This window comes from Heloderma suspectum, chromosome 2 (assembly GCF_057233095.1).
Source record: "Heloderma suspectum isolate Gila_16-S chromosome 2, 16-S_ref, whole genome shotgun sequence".
NCBI lineage: Eukaryota > Metazoa > Chordata > Lepidosauria > Squamata > Helodermatidae > Heloderma > Heloderma suspectum.
The window spans coordinates 271,452,100-271,470,599 of NC_139459.1; the positions used below are offsets into that span (position 1 = coordinate 271,452,100).

The following is an 18,500-nucleotide window of genomic DNA, read 5'->3' on the forward strand; positions in this document are numbered from 1 at the left end:
AAATGTATCAAAGGTGGTAGAGAAGTCAAGGAAGCTGTGGACCAAGTTGAGACCTTTGGATTTGGCATCAAGGAGATTATCCATTATTTTGGTAGGGTGATTTCAATAGTGTTGAGGACAGAAGACAGATTAGACAGGATCTAAAGCAGAGCTGGAGAAGAAAAGGTTGAGAAAACAGGAATAAGCAGCATCCATTTGTCTTGGAGATAAAATGTAGAAGGAAAAGTGGGTGAAATTGGACCATACACACACACGAATGTAGAATGGAAGAAACCATGGTGGAGAGAGAGATTGTTAATGTGATCATGAGGATATTAGCTGGGGAGATGGCCTGGGAGGGTACAGGATCAAGGGAGCACATGGGGGAGTTAGATGAGGATAACAGGGTAGTCAACCCATCAAGTGATACAGGGGAGCAGGAAGAGGAAAGGGTTGGGGGACAGACAGAACAGAGTAGAAGATTCTAGCACTGAAAAAGTAGGCAAAGTCTAAAGCAGTCGGTAGAGAGGAGGAACTGAGAATTTCTGGACCTGGAACTGATCAGGTTGGCATTGTTGTGTTGTTTGGACAGGTAGATGGCAGAAGAAGAGGAGAGGGAAAATTTATAGTGGACAGAATCAGCCATATTTTTCTGTTCTCCTCCTGAGATATTGTGCTGCACAAGAACATGAATGGAAATACGGGATGGAGTGAGTCAGGGCTAGGGACAAGAGGGGTGAATACTTTGTTGAAAGATCTGAAAACAGGGATGAATTGAAGGTGGAAACTGCAGCGTTTAAAGAGCAGGCATAAACAACAGATGAGAGGAAACAAAGCCTCAGAGAAAGTCATTGGATCAACGTACTGGAGGTCATGGGAGCCAGAGGCAAAAATGTGAAGAGAATGGACTGTGAGCCTTGTTGAAGGTGATAAGCTGGTAATGTTAGCGAAAATACCACAGGAGAGAGTTAGGGACGGAGCAGCTCAGAGTCCAGAAAGCCCAAGGAACATGTAGGGGGAATCTGTCCAAACGAGGAATTCTTCTTGTTTCAAAAGGGCTTGCCTCCTACTAAGGCTGCAATAATCCCATGCAGTTACTTGGGAATGAGTCCCAGCAGGGGCGTTGCTAGGTTCTTAAAAGATCCAGGGCACAGGCCCCTAACACAAATTTGCATATATATGTAATATATACATATCCGAGTCTAAGCGCACCTCATATATATATGTGTGTGTGTGTGCTTGTGTGTATGTGTGCTTGTGTTGTGCTTGCAGGTGTATATACATTCCATACATACATACATAAGAAGTTTGCACTGACTCCCCACCCAACTTCAACTCAGACCCAGATTCAATATTTTGGAAAACATCTTGCTTCTGCTTGGGCCAATTTATAGTCGGACCATTTCAGCTCAGCACCAAACCTTAGTCAAGATTTGGAAAAATGAGTCTTTATGCTCCCTGCTGATTACCATGGGAAATTAGAAAAAAACTTTTTTCTCTTGGTCAGAACTGGATGGTAATTTCAGGCATAGTAGCCCCCTAGAAGGGGATTACACCTGCCCAATGTCAGAAAAAATAGCTGCAGGGTTCATATTTTGATTAGGGGTGCACGAAACCCACTTACCTGGTCTCGCAGCTTTTCGCGGTGGGGGGGAGCTGCTTCGCAGTTCTCCTCCCGAAGTTCAGGCCGGGGGGGGGAAGGCTTCCCACCTCGCCCGGCCGAAATTCTGGCCGGGGGGGAAGCTTCCCGCCTCGCCCAGCCGAAATTCAGGCCGGGGAGGAGGCGCCTCGCCTCGCCCGGCTGCGAAATAAAAAGTTTTTTTTTAAAAAAAACACGCCCCTGTGATAGGCTACGTGACGATTAACGTAGCCTATCACGGCTAGATCTGCAAAGTCAGCCGTGATAGGCTACGTAAATCGTCACGTAGCCTATCACGGGTGACTTAAAAAAAAAAAAAAAGCGCGTACGCAAATGGCGGCCCCCATAGGGAGCCGCCATTCGCGTTCCTTATTTGGTCGCTGTAGTCTACGTAAATCTTTACGTAGACTACAGCGACCAAATAAGGAACGTGAATGGCGGCTCCCTATGGGGGCCGCCATTATCCATACGCGCTTTTTTTTTTTTAAGTCACCCGTGATAGGCTACGTGACGATTTACGTAGCCTATCACGGCTGACTTTGCTAATCTAGCCGTGATAGGCTACGTTAATCGTCACGTAGCCTATCACGGGGGCGTTTTTTTTTTTTTTAGTTTTATTGGAATGGCGGCGGTGGCAGCCGGTTGAAAGATCGGCTGCTGCCCCCGCCCCTGATGAAGATCCGACGAACCGCCGCCGGGACCCGCCGCTGGGAGGGACATTCGGGAAAGGTAAGTCCCGTCCCGGGGGGGTGCGGGGGCGGGGGGGTAAGGAGAATTTCTCCCCGAAACTTGTTCGGGGGGCCGAACACGTTGGCGCTCGGCCCCCCGAAGTTTCGGGAAGAAATTCTCCGCCAACCCTAATTTTGATTTAAAGGGAACTGCCAGTAATATTGTTATTCCTTGGAAGAACTGGATAAACATTTCAGGATTCATTGCCCCATCAGAAGAGATGATGCCTGCCAAATTTCAGAATGATAGCCACAGGAGTTTCAGTGCAAGGGTGGCCTTGACATTTTGAGGTCTCCAAAAGAGGACATACTCATCTCCCTATTTTCCTTGTGGACCATTGTTCTGAAAATTACAGACAGCCTAGAGTTGTCCCTAAGTAGAAATGAGCAAAGTTTCAGAAGGATAGGTGCAGCAGTTCATGTGGAAGGGGAGTTCTCCAGCTTGGGGGAGGGAGTGATTTGCTTTCCCTTCCCTTCACCCATTCCCAAATAGTTTTTGGGTAAGTTTGTATGAAAATGCACAGGTCATTAGAGGTGTCTTTCAGGCAAGAAACCTGCAAAGTTCCTGAAGGATATACATGCCTTCAAATTTAGAATTACTAGAATTTATTTACATTTCACCAATGTTAGCAGCAGGGGAACATGGGTGGGAATGTGCTATTGCACTCATGTCCTGCTTGTGGGTTTCCCGTGGGCATCTGGTTGGCCGCTGTGTGAACAGAATGCTGGACTAGGTGGACCTTGGTCTGATGCAGCACGGTTCTTCTTATGTTCTTAGAGAGTGCCTCTGAGCATATGCAGAATGCTTTTCTTTCACCACTGAGCACTTACATTCTCCCCTACCAATTCTATTCCCCTCCATGCGACCATCCCTCCTCATCCTACCATCCTCCAGCAACTCTTCATAAAAGCAGATGTTTTGTTTTGTGCAACTGTCCTCTACCTCCTCATTATACACAACCTCTCACTGTATCTTCCTCCCCATAACTTCATTTGTGCCAAGACTTCACCAGGATTCAGCCAATGAGTCTGTTTTCAAAACTAGGGTTAAATTATGGAGCAGCTCTGAGCATGTACTAAGTGCCTTTCCCTCATCACTGAAGCTAGAGTTCATGCAAAATTAAAACACACACATACACATACAAATGACAAAACATGCATAGGACTGAGCTGAAAGGGTAGTCAATTCATTAGAAGGAATTGGGCAGGCACTGTATGAAGCCTGCAGTACCATGCTCACAACTCAAGACTTATTTATGAGTAAACGCGCAGAACATCAGGGTGCAAACCTTCCTGCAAAAGTAACTTGTGGTGGAATCCTATGCACACTTTCACGTGGGCAAGCTTCATTAAACATAATGGGGCTTCTGAGTAAGGATACATAGGTTTGCATAAATGAGCAGTATTTATCTCCCATCCACTTAAAAAACAAACCCCTAAACTATTTTTATTAAAGCTTTCTGTTCATAGGAACATAGGAAACTGCCTTATACTGAGTCAGACCCTGGGTCCATCTAACCCAGCATTGTCGACACTGACTGGCAGCAGCGGCTTTCCAGGGTTTCAGGCCAGATTCTTTCCTAGCCCTACCTGGAGATGCTGGGGGTTGAACCTGGGACCTTTCGCATGCCAAGCATGTGTTCTGCCACTGAGCTACACCCCTTCCTATTGCTGGATAATGGCTACTGACAAACAAAACAGCCCGTTTTGTTTCTCTGCACCATGTGAACCCACTTTTCCCAAAAGCTTGAGTGAGGAGAAAAAACAATCCTCTTGTCTGTTTGTATAAAGTCAAATACAGTTCAGAACTTCTCTTGCCCACCAAAGAGAATTATCTTTAAGAATTCCCCAAGAAATGCTCTGGGTGGAATAAAGAAGAGAATGAAAGGACAGGATAAGGGAAGGAAGAAGAAAATAAGTATGGTAATTAGAAATGCAGTTTGTCTAGAGAGAATTCCCTAAGCCAAGTGGATCCTTTCAGAGAGGTAGTACTTCAGAGGAATTTAGGAGGCTGGGGAGGGTTTGTGAGGATTGCACGTATTTAAGTTAACTTTATGAGGTGAGGTGGCTGAGGGCTTTTTCTTGCTTTTTAAAAAACTGTACACCTATTTAAAAGCCTCAGCAGTTCCTCGATCATGATGCCACATACAGTCAGGGCCAGAAATATTGGAGCAAGGATAGCTGTTTTGGCAGTTGACCTCTGTACACCACCACATTGAAGTTGAAAGGAAACACACCCAGATGGGAGCGAAGTCAGGACTTTCAGCTGTAATTCAAGGGGTTGGACAAAAGTAGGGCACTAACCATTCAGGAAGTAGAGCCAGTGGCACCCCCCCCCCCATCGTTGGTGGCTCATAAGTAATGGAACGAATGGCTGACAAGCAGCTGCATGGCCATGTGTGGCCTGTTTCCTGGGTACCCCATGACCAATCAAGCAGATAAAAGGCCTGGAGGTGGTTCTAAGTGTTACATTTGCATTTGGTAGCTGTTCACTGGAACCCCCAACATGAGGTCCAAAGAAGTGTCCATGCGAGTGAAGGAGGCCATCATTAGGCTGAGGAAACAACATAAACCCATCAGAGAGATAGCAAAAACAGTGGGAGTGGCCAATACAACAGTTTGGAACATCCTGAAAAAGAAGGAATTAACTGGCAAGCTCAGCAACAGCAAAAGGCCTGGAAGACCACAGAAGACAACTAAAGTGGATGACTGCAGAATTCTGCTCATGGTGAAGAGGAACCCTTTCACAACATCTAACCAGGTCAAGAATGCTCTTGAGGAGGTAGGCATGTCATTGTCAACATCTACAGTCAAGAGACGGCTTTATGAATGTAAATACAGAGGCTTCACAACAAGGTGCAAACCACTGGTAACCCGCAAGGACAGGTCAGATTAGCCTTTGCCAGCAAACACCTAAAAAAAGCCTGCCCAGTTCTGGAATCAGATTCTTTGGACTGATGAAACCAAGATTAACTTGTACCAGAATGATGGGAAGAGAAAAGTATGGAGAAGGAAAGGAACAGCTCAAGATCCAAAGCATACCACATCATCTGTCAAACATGGCGGAGGCAGTGTTATGGCATGGGCATGTATGGCTGTCAATGGAACTGGGTCACTGGTGTTTATTGATGACCTGACTGCTGATAAAAGCAGCAGGATGAATTCTGAAGTGTATAGAGCTATACTTTCTGCTCAGATTCAGCCGAATGCTGCCAAACTGATAGGACGCCGCTTCATATTGCAGATGGATAATGACCCAAAACATACAGCAAAAACTACCCAGGAGTTTCTCAAGGCAAAGTAGTGGGATGTTCTTCAATGGTCAAGTCAGTCAGAGCATGCTTTTCACTTCCTGAAGACAAGACTGAAGGCAGAAAGACCCACAAACAAGCAGCAGCTGAAGGCAGCTGCAGTAAAGGCCTGGCAAAGCATCTCAAGGGAAGACACTCAGCATTTGGTTATGTCCATGGGTTCCAGACTTCAGACAAAGTCTGAATTGACTGCAAAGGATTTTTATCCAGGTATTAAAGGCGATCCTTAAGTGTGAAATGATGTTGGTTTGTTCCATTATGAGCCACCAACGATGGGGGTGCGTGTATGCCACTGGCTATACTTCCTGAATGGGTAGTGCCCCACTTTGTTCCAACCCCTTGAATTACAGCTGAAAGTCCTGACTTCGCTCCCAGCTGGGTGTGTTTCCTTTCAACTTCAATGTGGTGGTGTACAGAGGCCAACTGCCAAAACAGTTATCCTTGCTCCAATATTTCTGGCCCTGACTGTAGTTCTAACCCTCCTTTGGAATAATTTGAGTCCTACAGCTATTTAGGAGAAATTAAAGTGGAGGGGGAGAAAGAAGTTTGTGGAGGCTGACTGGATCCTTTCCTGTACCGAAGCTACTAAACTTCTGCAGAAGTCAAAGGTTCCAGTTTGGGGCAGTAAAATCAGATGCTGTGTGAAATACCAGTATTTCAAATGGAGCGCTTTCTTCCCTTCCTTCTCCATCTTCAACATTTCATTGCAAGCAAGTTCCCAACAGTGGGTATGTAAGAGCAGAAAAGCAGGGGAGAGAGGTTATTTGCACCTCAAAAAAACAAAACAAACCTACACCAGAGATTAGGGATAGCAACCGCCTAATGGCCACCTTAAACACCTTCTGATTAGGCTCTCTAATCCCTTGTGTGGTTATTTTTTTTTTTTAATCTTTGAGAAAAGTAAGCTTTATGCAGAGTTAGCACAAAAGCCACTGGACCTGTCTGAAATTTGGTAGGTTCAGTCAGCGCCGTAGGGGCTGCCAGGTCTCCAAATTCCATGAACTTATGTGGAAGTACAAAAAAAATATAGCTCTTTGACAGATTTTCTGGAAAAAATCTAATTTTACCTATGGCTAGCACAAAAGCCAGTGGACATGTCCGAAATTTGGCGGATTCAGTCAGCTCTATAGGGGCTGCTAGGTCCCCAAACGCTATGCACTTATGTGGAAGCACAAGTAAATAAATAAATACAGCTCTTTGCTTTGACAGATTTTCTTGAAAATAGCAAATTTTACATGTGATTAGCACAAAAGCCACTGGACCCAACTGCCTGAGACTGGGCAGATTCAATCAGATCCATGGGGTTATCAGGTCTCCAAAACTCATGTATTTACCATACAAACTAAAAGAGTTATGGCTGTTTCTGTTTTCAACTGCAAGTCAATGGGAAAATGTAAAAAAAAAAATGGCAATTAGGACAGCTCAAAGATCCAGGGGACAGCTCAAAAGATCCAGGGTCCATGCTCAGGTGAGCATTTCCGTAACGACGCCTCTGAGTCCCAGCAGGATCCTCAATGGGGCTTACTTCCAAACAAACATACGGAATACAGCAGCCTTCCCCAATCTGGTGCCCTGCAGATGCGTTGGACTACAGCTCCCATCACCCTCAATTATTGGGCATGTTGGCTGGGGATAACTGCAGTTGTCGTCCAACATGTCTGCAGGACACCAGCTTGGGGAAGGCTGATACACACAAGCGTGCTCGGGATTGCCGTCAGACAGCCCAATCCTATGCATGTTCAGTAGGAATTTCCAAACTAGCCTACTTAGGATTGCAGCCTTAGGGCGCAAGCCTAAGCATGTTTAGACAGAGAGAAAGTCCTACAACTCCCAGCATTCCCCATGCTGGCTGGAGAACGCTGGGAGTCGTAGGGCTTTTTCTGTCCAGACATGCATCGGATTGCGCCTGTAATTGCTGTAGTGCAGGTTGTCGGCGGAAACAAGCGGGTCCTCCCCATAACCGCCTCCCCGCCCTTCTCGGGGGACGCTGCCTCCGGTGCTGAGAAGCGCCACGCAGCGGCCTCCCCGGAAGCCTCGTCCGCCCGGTCCCGCGAACTCAGCGCCGCTGAGACATGCGCAGTCGGAGCACTGTTCCTTGCATCCGCACCCGCGGCCCCACGCATGCGCAGCCGGGCGCATCTCCAGTCCTTCCGGTATCGTACGCGGGACGCCGAATGTTTTTCTGCTCTGAAGAGGCTCGTTGCTGCTTCGTAAGGCGCATGCGTGCGAGGAGGAGAGGGGGAAACAAACAAACAAACACGCATCACCGAGTGATGGAGAAGCGGTAGGCTAGAGCGGCCCCCCGCCAGAGGAAGACGAAGGCGGCGCAAAGGATCAACGGCCCGAGCGCTCGGTTCTCCCGCGCTCTTGGTGAGGCGGCGGCGCTCCGGGGTTCCTGTTTAGACCGCGGGCCCGGAGGGCAGGCCGGAGACGGAGCCCCGGGGCGGGGCAGGTCCTTTGTTCGCAGACCGGATTTCCTGGCTGCCGCGAAGCCGCCTTGGCTCTCCTCGGCGCTCGCTCTTCCTCGTTCGCGTGTGCGGCGGCGGCGGCCAGGGGGCCACGCGGGCAGCCCCCGGGGCTTCCCACGCCGTCGCTGCAGTGATTTGGGGGCGTGCGGCCTCTCCCCTCAACCCCGAACAAGTAGAAGCGAGGACGGAAACTCAGATTCGGGTCTTCCTCAGTAGGGAGGAGCATGTGGAATTCGAGAGTAGTAGTAGTAGTAGTAACAATAATAACAATAATACAGAAATTGCCCCGCAAATGCTTTTTGCGTGAGGAGACGGAGGAACAAACTGCCCAGTATTGCCGCCCCCCTATGGCGACGGGTAAGCAGGGATGCGGCTGAGAGAGGTGCCCGCTGTTGCGGGACGGGCCCGCATGGTATCCGCGTTGAAGCAGCGAAGTGTCTTCTTCACGGAGCTTGCACAACTCTGCAGTGGAGCCCTGGCCAATCTAGTTAAAGTGCCACCTCCATCGGCCCCTCAGTCACCCCGACAAGATTCATTTGGGTGCAAGCATGGTGCGCTTCTTAACACTCAACAGACGTTGAAGGAGATCTCGGATATAATCGGGAGCTAGGCATCTTAGACTAGACTCCTATACCCACCTACCTGGGAGTAAGCCATACTGGATTCAGTGGGGTTGGTTTGTGAGCGGACGTATATAGGATCGCACTATTCGTCTAGGCTGTGGGCTTTATTGTGTAGATAGTTTGGCAAAGGACTATGTGTGAAAAAGCAAGAGTGGTTGAAGGAGGATGTTAAAGGCAGGAACTGGGCTGTGTCCAGTGTTAGTTCTACTGAGAGTGTAGACCCTTTGAAATGAATGGGACCTGTTAGACTAATGTTGGATGCAACCTGTGTGATGATCCTTACAGAGACAGGGTTTCCTGGGCAAGAAGAGAACTAAATAGGGAAAAGGCAGCAAGTGAGGGTCTAGATTAGAATCAGGTTGGAGAGAAGCGAACTCTCTTGCTGTTGAGGTCAAGTGCAAGGGGCAGCCTATTTCTGACAGGGCAACTTTGGGGCAGATTGCCTGGTGAAGGGGGAAGTGAAGGCAGATTCTGATTCAGAGTACAATCTGGAAATCCTGCAGTTGTGCTGGGCAGTCCAGATTTGATGCTGTGGAGACCTCCATCCTTAACAATGCCATTACTGAAAACAGGACAAGTGCCTTGGGTGGGGGGTATGGAGAAATATCCTGCTGCTTGGTCAGTCTGGGTGAGCAGAAGTACTCAGTTTCCTCAGTGATTAAAGTGATCACTTACATATAGTGAACCTATTTCCAACACTTAGGTGGTCTAAATTGTCATATTTTTTTAAAATAATAATTATACATAAACAAAGTTCTTAACATCTAAGAGGGAGCAGGGTGTACTTTGGAAACACCAGCACAGTCTGAAGCATCTGTAAGAAGGCAAAAGTTGTCTCAAAAGCTTGGGAAAGAAGACAAAGAAAAATCATGTTGATTGTGATTCATGGAGCTGTAACATTTCTGGAGATCTTGAAGCTTGGGGGTGGGGGAATGGATATTTTGGAGAAATTGAAATATATACAGTACTTTCTTATCAAATCTAAACTTATTTACTGCTTTAACAACAAATGCATCATTTATAACTTAGCATATAAAATGATACTATTTGTTATATTTATGAAATTTGCAGAGCAATCTTGTAAGTAAGTAAAACCCACTGTTTTAATGGAGCTTACTCCTCAGAAGTGTAAATTTCTTAGTTTTGTACACACAAAATTTGGAATATGCCCAATATTCGAGAGAGTGAGCGAGCTGCAAAACTGCTGCACTCTGTGCTTTCCAAGGTGTCTGTTGCGAGAGTGAAAAGTTTGACCACAAGGGAGGGGCCATGCCAAAAGGACAACATACAGATACTTGTTCCTACTATCTCCAAACTGGATCCAGCATCACCAGAAGAAAGCAAGCAGCAATTCACAGGCAACGAAGTCCTTGTATGCACCTCTCATGAAGATGGCAGCACCCTGTAGATGCAGAATTTTTTTGGATTTTAGTGTTTTATATGTCTACAGTATACATAGGAATTATTCTCTAGCATTTTAGATTGCCTTACATAAAAATGCTCATAGTACACATTTTGCATAAGTAAAACCTTGTTTTAAGAGCATTTCACTCTTCCCCCAAATAACATATTTCATAGGAGGTTTTTTCAGTGTGCCCCAGAAACACCGGGGGCAGGAAACTCCCTACAAATTTTCCCAGGATTTGACCCCAAGATTTCTTTCCTGGTTAGGCACTGCCAGTTCTAATCCCATCAGTGTATATATCAGGATAGGATTTTGTGCCCTAAGATGCATCACTGTAGACTTAATAACATTGAACGGCATTTGCCATTTTGTTGCCCATTCAACTGGTTTGGAGAGACCTCTTTGCAATCTGTTTCTTGTTTTCACTACCCTAAATAGTTTGGTGTCATCCACAAACTTGGCCATCTCACTACTCACCCCTAACTCCAGATCATTTATGAACAAGTTAAAAAGCACCAGTCCCAATGCAGATTCTTGGGGCCGCACTTCTTACCTTCTTCCATTGTGGGAACTCCCCATTCATTCCAACTTTCTTCTTCCTGCTCTTTAATCAGTTACTAATCCGTAAGAGCCCACATCTTCTTATCCTATGACTACAAAGTTTATTCAGAGCCTTTGGTGAGGGACTTTTGTCAAAAGCTTTTCGAAAGTGTTAAGTTAGGGGAGCAGAACTGCAGACTTGCCTGGAGTCCAAATCAGGCTATCCAGGGTTCCCCAGATGGCCACGCCTACTTCCCCTGGCTCCACCCCTTTCTCCACAACCACCAATTGTTTGGCAGTTTCCCAGCTTTTGTGTAGTTTTTTCCCATTCCAAAAAGTTGAAATGCTTCTCCTAAGGCTTAGCTACTGGCAGTAAGAGCTTTAAACTACAATATGCTCGGGTTTTGGGGGGGGGGGTATTTTTGCCCTGCCCCTTTTTCCTTTGGCTCTACCCCTTTTTATCTTTGGCCGCACCCACCACTGGAGTGTGGTCCCTGAAACCTCCGAAATGGAATTCAAACCTCTGGCTGAAAGATGTTCTGCACCCTTGGACTATGTTCATGCATTAAGATTGGTTGGCTCTGCCTATGTAGCTGGTTGTACTTGGGGAACTGGTAGCAGTTTGGAGAATGCTGCCTTTGAAATCTTGGATTTAAACATCCTCCTTAGGACCCTAAATTTTGCTTCCAGATCACGTGACTATGCTTCTTATCATTGCTGCCCACGTGTACAACAGCTGACTCCTCCTCTGCACTATCCACCAGCCGATCTATACAGTGTATGATGTCCACAACCTTTTCTAAGTTAGTCAAGTCACCATGTGGTCTACACACCTTGAGCTCCATTATTTTGGTGGGAAGGTGGGTTGTAAAATAAATAAAATCACAAATTCATTTCTCTGCATTCCTAATAATCAAATTACCCACTGCTAGGAACCCTCTGTCCCTAACCTCAGGAGATGTATCCTTGGTGCAAAAGGACATCAGTTCATCATCCAAGGAAAGGGTTCCTTTTAAGGGATTTTTTTCCCTGTTCCTTGGAATGATGCCTTCTTTCCCCAAGACCCTCCTTTTCCATGATGGCAGAGCAGCTGCAAGTCCAAGAGTGGGACACCTCTTTGCGATTCGTGAACCTTTTGTCTAGATACATTTCTGTTTCTCTAGGTCAGCTATTTTGGCCCAAAGAAACAGATTTGTTCCTTGACAGCCAAAATTTTATTGTACTGTGTGCACACCCACAACTTTTTATGGGAAGACATACATACATGTGACACTGTGTCTAAGACGTATACTGCAACAATTCCTTTTGGAATAGTAATATATTTGTATAGGTCAAATATGCTAATCAAAACTTGCACTGAATTATGAACACCTAAGGCTGGAATACCTATGCACTTCGAGAGTAAATCCTTTTGAAATCTCTGGGACTTAATTCTGACTAAACATGCATAGTGTTGGGCTGCTCATCTAGTATGTTGTTGAGTGTGATGTTTTTGGCTGTCATGAGTGTTCTGTTGGAATAAAGCACTATGACCTTTTCACATATTTAGGGTGGTTTATCTTGACATCTTGGAGTTCCCCCCTTGCCATTGTGACTTCGGTGCAAATACTTCAAGATGCCAGCAGCACTTGCCGAAAACAGTCAGGTGATATGTGAAGTATGGGCAAACAATCTAGAAGAAGAGATGAGGAAAATTCGGGAAATCGTTCTCAGCTACAGCTATATTGCAATGGTAAACATACTTCAGTGTTCAATTTCCAATTTAAATCCAGGGTTTTGCTCTAGATGTAGGTCATTTTGGTTTAAATTGGTCCATTCAGCTAGTCAGATGTTAAACTGGAAACTACTTGATATTTTAGAGGTACCTCTTTCAGTGGCCTGGTTTGCATATAACATTAACTCATGGCTTGTTGTTTGTCTAGCCGATGATTGAACAAACTGCGATTCTTTTTCAATCTCTGGATTGTGTGTTTCCCTTCGCCCACTCTTTCACTGTATTCTAAATGCCCTTGTGGTGCTGTAGTACTGGCATGTAGAGCATCTAGGATCCTTTACTGCTCTTGCCCACTACCTCTGTAGCCTGGTGAAACAACCCATGAATAACCCACAGTTCTGGGTACACGTGTAATGACAATCCATAGTTTAAACCACTCAGAATTCACAAACCGTGACCCTGTTCACACCTAACAACATCCCATTGGTTAAACCATGGGCTGTTGGGGACAAGTGGGAGAGAGCCACTTCCGCTTTTACTCCACAACCTATGATTAGCTCCTTTGGAGGTTGTTGAGTGTGATTTCGAAACCCAGACCCATGGTTTAGCCCCTAAACAACCCGTTGGTCTGGATTCGGACATCACACTCAACACCTGATTGTGGAGTAAAAGAGGAAGTGGTGGCTGCCTGGGAGGTAGCATGCTCTCTCTCTCCTGCTTGTGCACAACAATCCATGGGTTGTTTAATTGATGGGTTTTCATTGCATGCAAACCAAGTCCATGAGTTCTCTTTCTGGGTTGTTTGTGATTAAGAAACCTGGCTGTGAATGCTGGCCTAGAGAGATCTGGCAAGACAATTCTTGCATTCTCAAATAGAGCAGGTTCGTTCTGTCAGAGTATATGCTGAAGGATTCCATAACTTCACCTACTGATTCTGGATAAATTGTTATTTCATTTTTCTTTATTAAGTTTGGTGATTAGTCTAGAAGGCTAAGCAACCACATTGGTGTCTAAAAGGTTAGTGGGCTTGTAGCCCACATTTTCAAGCACATTTTCAAGGTTAGGAACTGGATAAAAAGCTGAGATTTTCAGAAGGTTGGATTGTGTAGTGAACACCATACTCTGCCCATTTTCTGTGCTCCTGTGGATTTGGACGTCACACTCGGATGCACAATGCTGATCTCAGTCTTCTTCAAAGTGATGACAAATGGAGATATTGAGCTACAAATACGCCACTGAATTTTAAATAATTTAGAACAGTACGTGTTCTACAGTGGTTATATATATGTCTCCTAAGAAATAGAAAAGGGAGGGGACTGCGTTTGGCTGTAGGCCTTATTTGTCTAGGCCTATTGTATAATTAATACCAGGAAGCAGGCAACTGTGGAATTCTGGAAATTATCTTGGACACATGCTTTATGATGATGGTTTATTAGTGTGTAGTGGAGAAGAACGCATAGTACTTTTAAGTAGAAGTTCTACTCTTTTGCCTGCTTCCTTGAAAGCTCAGGAAAACATAATATATTATTTTGGTACAATAGTCAGGTTTCACTGTTGCTAACAAGGTTAGATTATTTTCTTCTTTTCCTTCCTAGGACACAGAGTTTCCTGGAGTTGTTGTTCGACCAATAGGTGAATTTCGCAGCTCTATAGACTATCAGTATCAGCTCCTCCGGTGTAATGTTGACCTCCTGAAAATTATTCAGCTAGGCTTGACCTTCACAAATGAGAAAGGAGAATATCCTTCTGGAATCAACACCTGGCAGTTTAACTTCAAGTTCAACCTTACGTAAGTTTTTGGAGTTGGGGGAGCAGTTTCCCTGTTCTAGAAAAAGCTGTCGCCAAGTAAAAGCAAGAGCTTCTTTGCAGCTGACAGAGCTATATGAGGAAAAATTCCCATCCCAGTTTGAAGGGATTATGTTTCAAGTGAATATGAAATCACAGAAGCTGTTAATGATTGATCTTTTAAAAATGTGTGTAGTAGAATGGTGCTGAAAATGGCCTGATGTTTTCAAATAGGCAAAACTGAAAAAGGTATACTACCTCTGACTGACTGTTCAGCACCTGTATTTTGTATGTGTGGACAAGCAGTTTGGTAAATGTCCCTGTATACGGGAGCTACTTAGTCTTTTTGTGTGTGCTGACAAACAGCGTAGAAGACAAAAACACAGTTCCCCAAATCTATTAAAAATAATTTTGCATGGTAAACCGTGAAGTGAAAGTACAAGTTGAATTGCTTGGTCCATTGATGATTTAGGCACGATGAAGACTGATGTCTAGCATTTGTCTCTCTCATTAGGGAAGATATGTATTCTCAGGATTCGATAGACCTTCTTGCAAGCTCTGGACTGCAGTTCCAGAAGCATGAGGAGGAAGGGATCGATACCTTACATTTTGCAGAGCTACTTATGACCTCTGGTGTGGTGCTCTGTGACAATGTCAAGTGGCTTTCGTTTCACAGGTTGGTCAAATAGTCTCTTTTTTAACTATGGTCATACATAACACTTTGTTAATAGGCTTCATTTGCCTTTCTGATTTACAGAGCAAAAAGAAGTGCAGTCACAGTAAGTTTGCCAACTCTTTTTCCTGGCAGGACCCCTACTAGTTCAATAGTAACACAACTAATAGAAATTCAGCAGATAAAATCATCACTGAATCCTGAAAGTTTCATTGTCATGCAGCTGATAGTTTGGGGAGTCCTGCAAGGACAAATAATGGATACTCAGAACCATTGATCTGAGTACAGCAATAGAAAGTACAGTCATGACACTTTGTATTAATAGGGTATAGGAAGTACAAATGCCTGATAACCTTTAAATACTGGACTTAATACCTCATATTTCCAGAAACTTAGTAGTTGTTATATAAGATGGTGGTTGAAGCAATAAGCATTTTATGGATCTTTGTTAGTGACTTATTTTACTTTTTACAACCACCAGCTCTCAACTGCTTGGTTGGTTGGTGGAATTAAGTAGACAACTCAACCCAACTGGCCTCTTGTTATGAGTCCCAGCTGTTTTTCCATTTTAGACTAAAAAGACCCCCTGTGACTTGTGACTTCTCATATTTGTCACAAATCCCTGTAATAAGTGAGGAGTGTTAAGCAAGCATTTTTATCATTAGTGTTAATAATCTCCTTAGTTATTCTGATACTTACCTGGGAGCTATCTCTAGGCTGGCTCCCAAAAGTAGTAGCTACCAGCTGAGTTTGAAGAGTTTGTTAAAATAGGAAGAATGTAAATGATAATATACCCAGCTGTAGTTGGTTAAATAGCTATTGGCTGACCTCTCTTTGCACCATTTCGTTATCAGTGGCTATGACTTTGGTTATATGGTGAAACTGCTGACAGATTCAAGACTTCCAGAAGAAGAACATGAGTTCTTTCATATCTTGAACCTTTTCTTTCCATCCATATATGATGTTAAGTACTTAATGAAGAGCTGCAAAAACCTGAAGGTACAATACTTACTTTTACCATTGTAATTGCCAAATTTAGATAGGTTGATGGCTGCTTTGCATATGTTTTTTTGTAAGGATGCAATTAGCTAAAATATGGATTATGTTGTAGGTTATGTTTTTTAAAAATAAACTGTATAATTAAATTCTAGCTTTATGTATGCATGTTAGGGCTGGGATGTGTTAGTGGACTGCCTATTATTTGATTGTGAGTACATATTTCCTGACATCAAATGCCATTGTGTAAGTGGCAGCCAACTTTTTAAATTGCATCGTATTATTATCCAATACCCATGGTGAGAGTGTGTGGTCCTCAGCTCTGTCTTGGCAGCTCTCTGCAGAGTGACTACCTTTTCTCTTTCCTGCTCAAATCTGTTAGTGCCAATAAGCTGTAACTGCAGCCATCTGCAAACTGGAGCAGGCTTCAGGTGGGAGAAGCAAATACATAAGCTCTTCACACTGGCACAGGTCACAAGTGTCCAGGAATTTGGGCAACCATAGAGTCCATTACATTTGCTTTGGAGCAAGGAGCCTCCATGTGAATTGGCACAGAGCTCTGAAAAACTTCTGGGAGGGACTGGAGTCTGGCAGCTTTTAGAAAGAAGTAATTATTATAATTACCATAACTCTCTGTACTGTTTAGATAAATTAATGCTTTAAATACTGATCAGTAGACCAAGCCAAATGCCAATCTTAAAGCATGTAATAAGATGTGCATATAGCAAAAATAAAGTTATTTGAGGGATCTGTAACTAGGTGTATTCAGACTAGGGCTATGACCTAATATGTACACTAAATGTTTCTGAAGCTTGCTGGTATAGAATAGTCACCTAATTTTGTAGTAGTAGATTCTACTTTTAAATTGACCATTTACTAAAATTGGATAAATAACTGCATAACCTTGCTTTTAAAAATAATAATTCCATCCTTAAAATGACATTGTTTATTTACTAAATACTATGTGATCACTAAATTCGTTCCCAAGGTTGTTTGTAAACATGAATTTGAAACGAAGCCTTGATGATTTGAAATTCTTGTAAGATTTTGGTCTCTACCACTTACTCCTTCTATAGCTCTTGAATTGTCATAGCCAGAGGAAGGCAAATGGAACTTGGGCTAGTCATTCAGATTATTTGGTTTCATAATTTTTCCTCTATTGCAGGGAGGCCTTCAGGAAGTTGCTGACCAGCTAGACTTACAGCGGATTGGACGGCAGCACCAAGCTGGGTCAGACTCATTACTCACTGGGATGGCGTTCTTCAGAATGAAAGAGGTATGTTCATCTTGCCTCCTCCCAAATCATGAGAGTGCACAGTGGCTTGTGGCCCGACTCTCTGATCTTCTTAGCATCTTCAATCTTTTTTGGACTTGACACCACTTCCCTTCCCTTGAACTGTCCAGCATTGATGGAATGACCTGGCTTATATCTAATTATATGCCAAAAGATACACTGGATGAAAGCTGCAACCAGCACTGTAATATATTTTCTTTTTGCAGTTGTTCTTTGAGGATACAATTGATGATGCAAAGTACTGCGGGAGACTGTATGGCCTTGGTACAGGAGTGGCTCAGAAACAGAGTGAAGATGTAGAAACAGCCCAAGAGAAAATGAGTATTTTGGCTATTATCAACAATATGCAGCAGTGACAACTAGGTGCCATTCAGTATAACATGGGTCCATGGAGGTAAACTACCTCCTTTACATCTCTCAAACAAATGGTGGAAGAACTAGTGCTTTTTGGCAGAGGGCAGAAGGCATCTTTACTTTGAATCTTGATAGATTCTAATCAAGCAATTTCATAATGGCTGGTAGAGTGTTTTGCCCTTATGTAAAAACCAGATACAAACTACAATGTATATACTTCCTTTTTCTTTTAAACCTTACTGAATTTGCAAGGAGTAGGTCATTTCAGAACTTTCAGCAGAGCTGAGGTTCTCTCATGCACTTGCAAGTTTAGCTTTTGAAAGCTTATTTTAAAACTTCTTTTGCTCTCTGTGAGGGTGATGTGTTCCTAAGCCCTCTGCTAGTTTTTATCTTTTGTGTAAGTCAAATCTGTGAAAGTGATCCATTCAGCCCTGGTGGTGGAGACAATGCATGAACCGCATAGATCTGTCCTAGTAGCAGTCGTAATGGCTGTTCTAGCTAGTATTACAGCTAGCTTCTCTTTCCTCTAGATGGGCCATGTGTCATATCAGTAAGTTTAATCTTAACTACTGTAGAATGGAATAAAACTATCTGCATGCTTGAGACTGCAATAATAATTGGGACCAAAAATGGTTTCACTTCAAGTGAAATACTTTGCCCTTAATAGGCTGTTCAGCAAGTGGATAAAGTCACAAGTATATCTACCAATGAAGGGCTAGTAAAGCTTTTAGATTTCCCTTTTATACTACTTGAAGAGGAGCCCTAGATTGTTAATGGTTATAGACAAAAAGTGCATTTAATAGTTTTGCAAGTCTCATACAACTCTGAAAAACCAAAATCCTGTTGAGGGAGAGACAGAATCCTGATAGTGTGGTATTTTAACAAGCTTAAACTCTCCATTATGTAAAGTATTGCAAGCTGCTGTTATATGCTTGTGTATATATCATTGGTTCTTAATTTTGTAAAATAAAGAATTTTCTTAAGGCATAAG

The 18,500-nt window shown here is 43.8% G+C and overlaps 1 protein-coding gene across 3 annotated transcripts; it reads left to right on the plus strand.

Annotated features, from left to right (window-relative positions):
- Window positions 1–7,782: 7,782 nt before the first annotated feature.
- Window positions 7,783–18,499, plus strand: CNOT8 (CCR4-NOT transcription complex subunit 8). 3 transcript variants are annotated; one of them, XM_084839244.1, is made up of 7 exons: window positions 7,783–7,867; window positions 12,243–12,425; window positions 14,003–14,196; window positions 14,707–14,868; window positions 15,720–15,864; window positions 17,027–17,137; window positions 17,362–18,499. In XM_084839244.1, exons 2-7 carry the CDS (start codon window positions 12,309–12,311, stop codon window positions 17,509–17,511), a joined length of 879 nt encoding a protein of 292 aa, XP_084695370.1. In that variant the 5' UTR covers window positions 7,783–7,867; window positions 12,243–12,308; the 3' UTR covers window positions 17,512–18,499. The 3 variants fall into 3 exon arrangements, with proteins under 3 accessions (XP_084695370.1, XP_084695369.1, XP_084695368.1); XM_084839243.1 differs by lacking the exon at window positions 7,783–7,867 and adding an exon at window positions 7,875–8,482; XM_084839242.1 differs by lacking the exon at window positions 7,783–7,867 and adding an exon at window positions 7,875–8,027.
- The last annotated feature ends 1 nt before the right edge of the window (window position 18,500 follows it).

Coding starts and splice junctions, on each gene's coding strand:
- CNOT8 (XM_084839244.1), top strand. CDS start 12,309: ATGCCAGCAGCACTTGCCGAAAACAGTCAGGTGATATGTGAAGTATGG. Junction 15,865..17,026: donor AGAGCTGCAAAAACCTGAAG/GTACAATACTTA, acceptor CCTCTATTGCAG/GGAGGCCTTCAGGAAGTTGC. Junction 17,138..17,361: donor CGTTCTTCAGAATGAAAGAG/GTATGTTCATCT, acceptor TTCTTTTTGCAG/TTGTTCTTTGAGGATACAAT.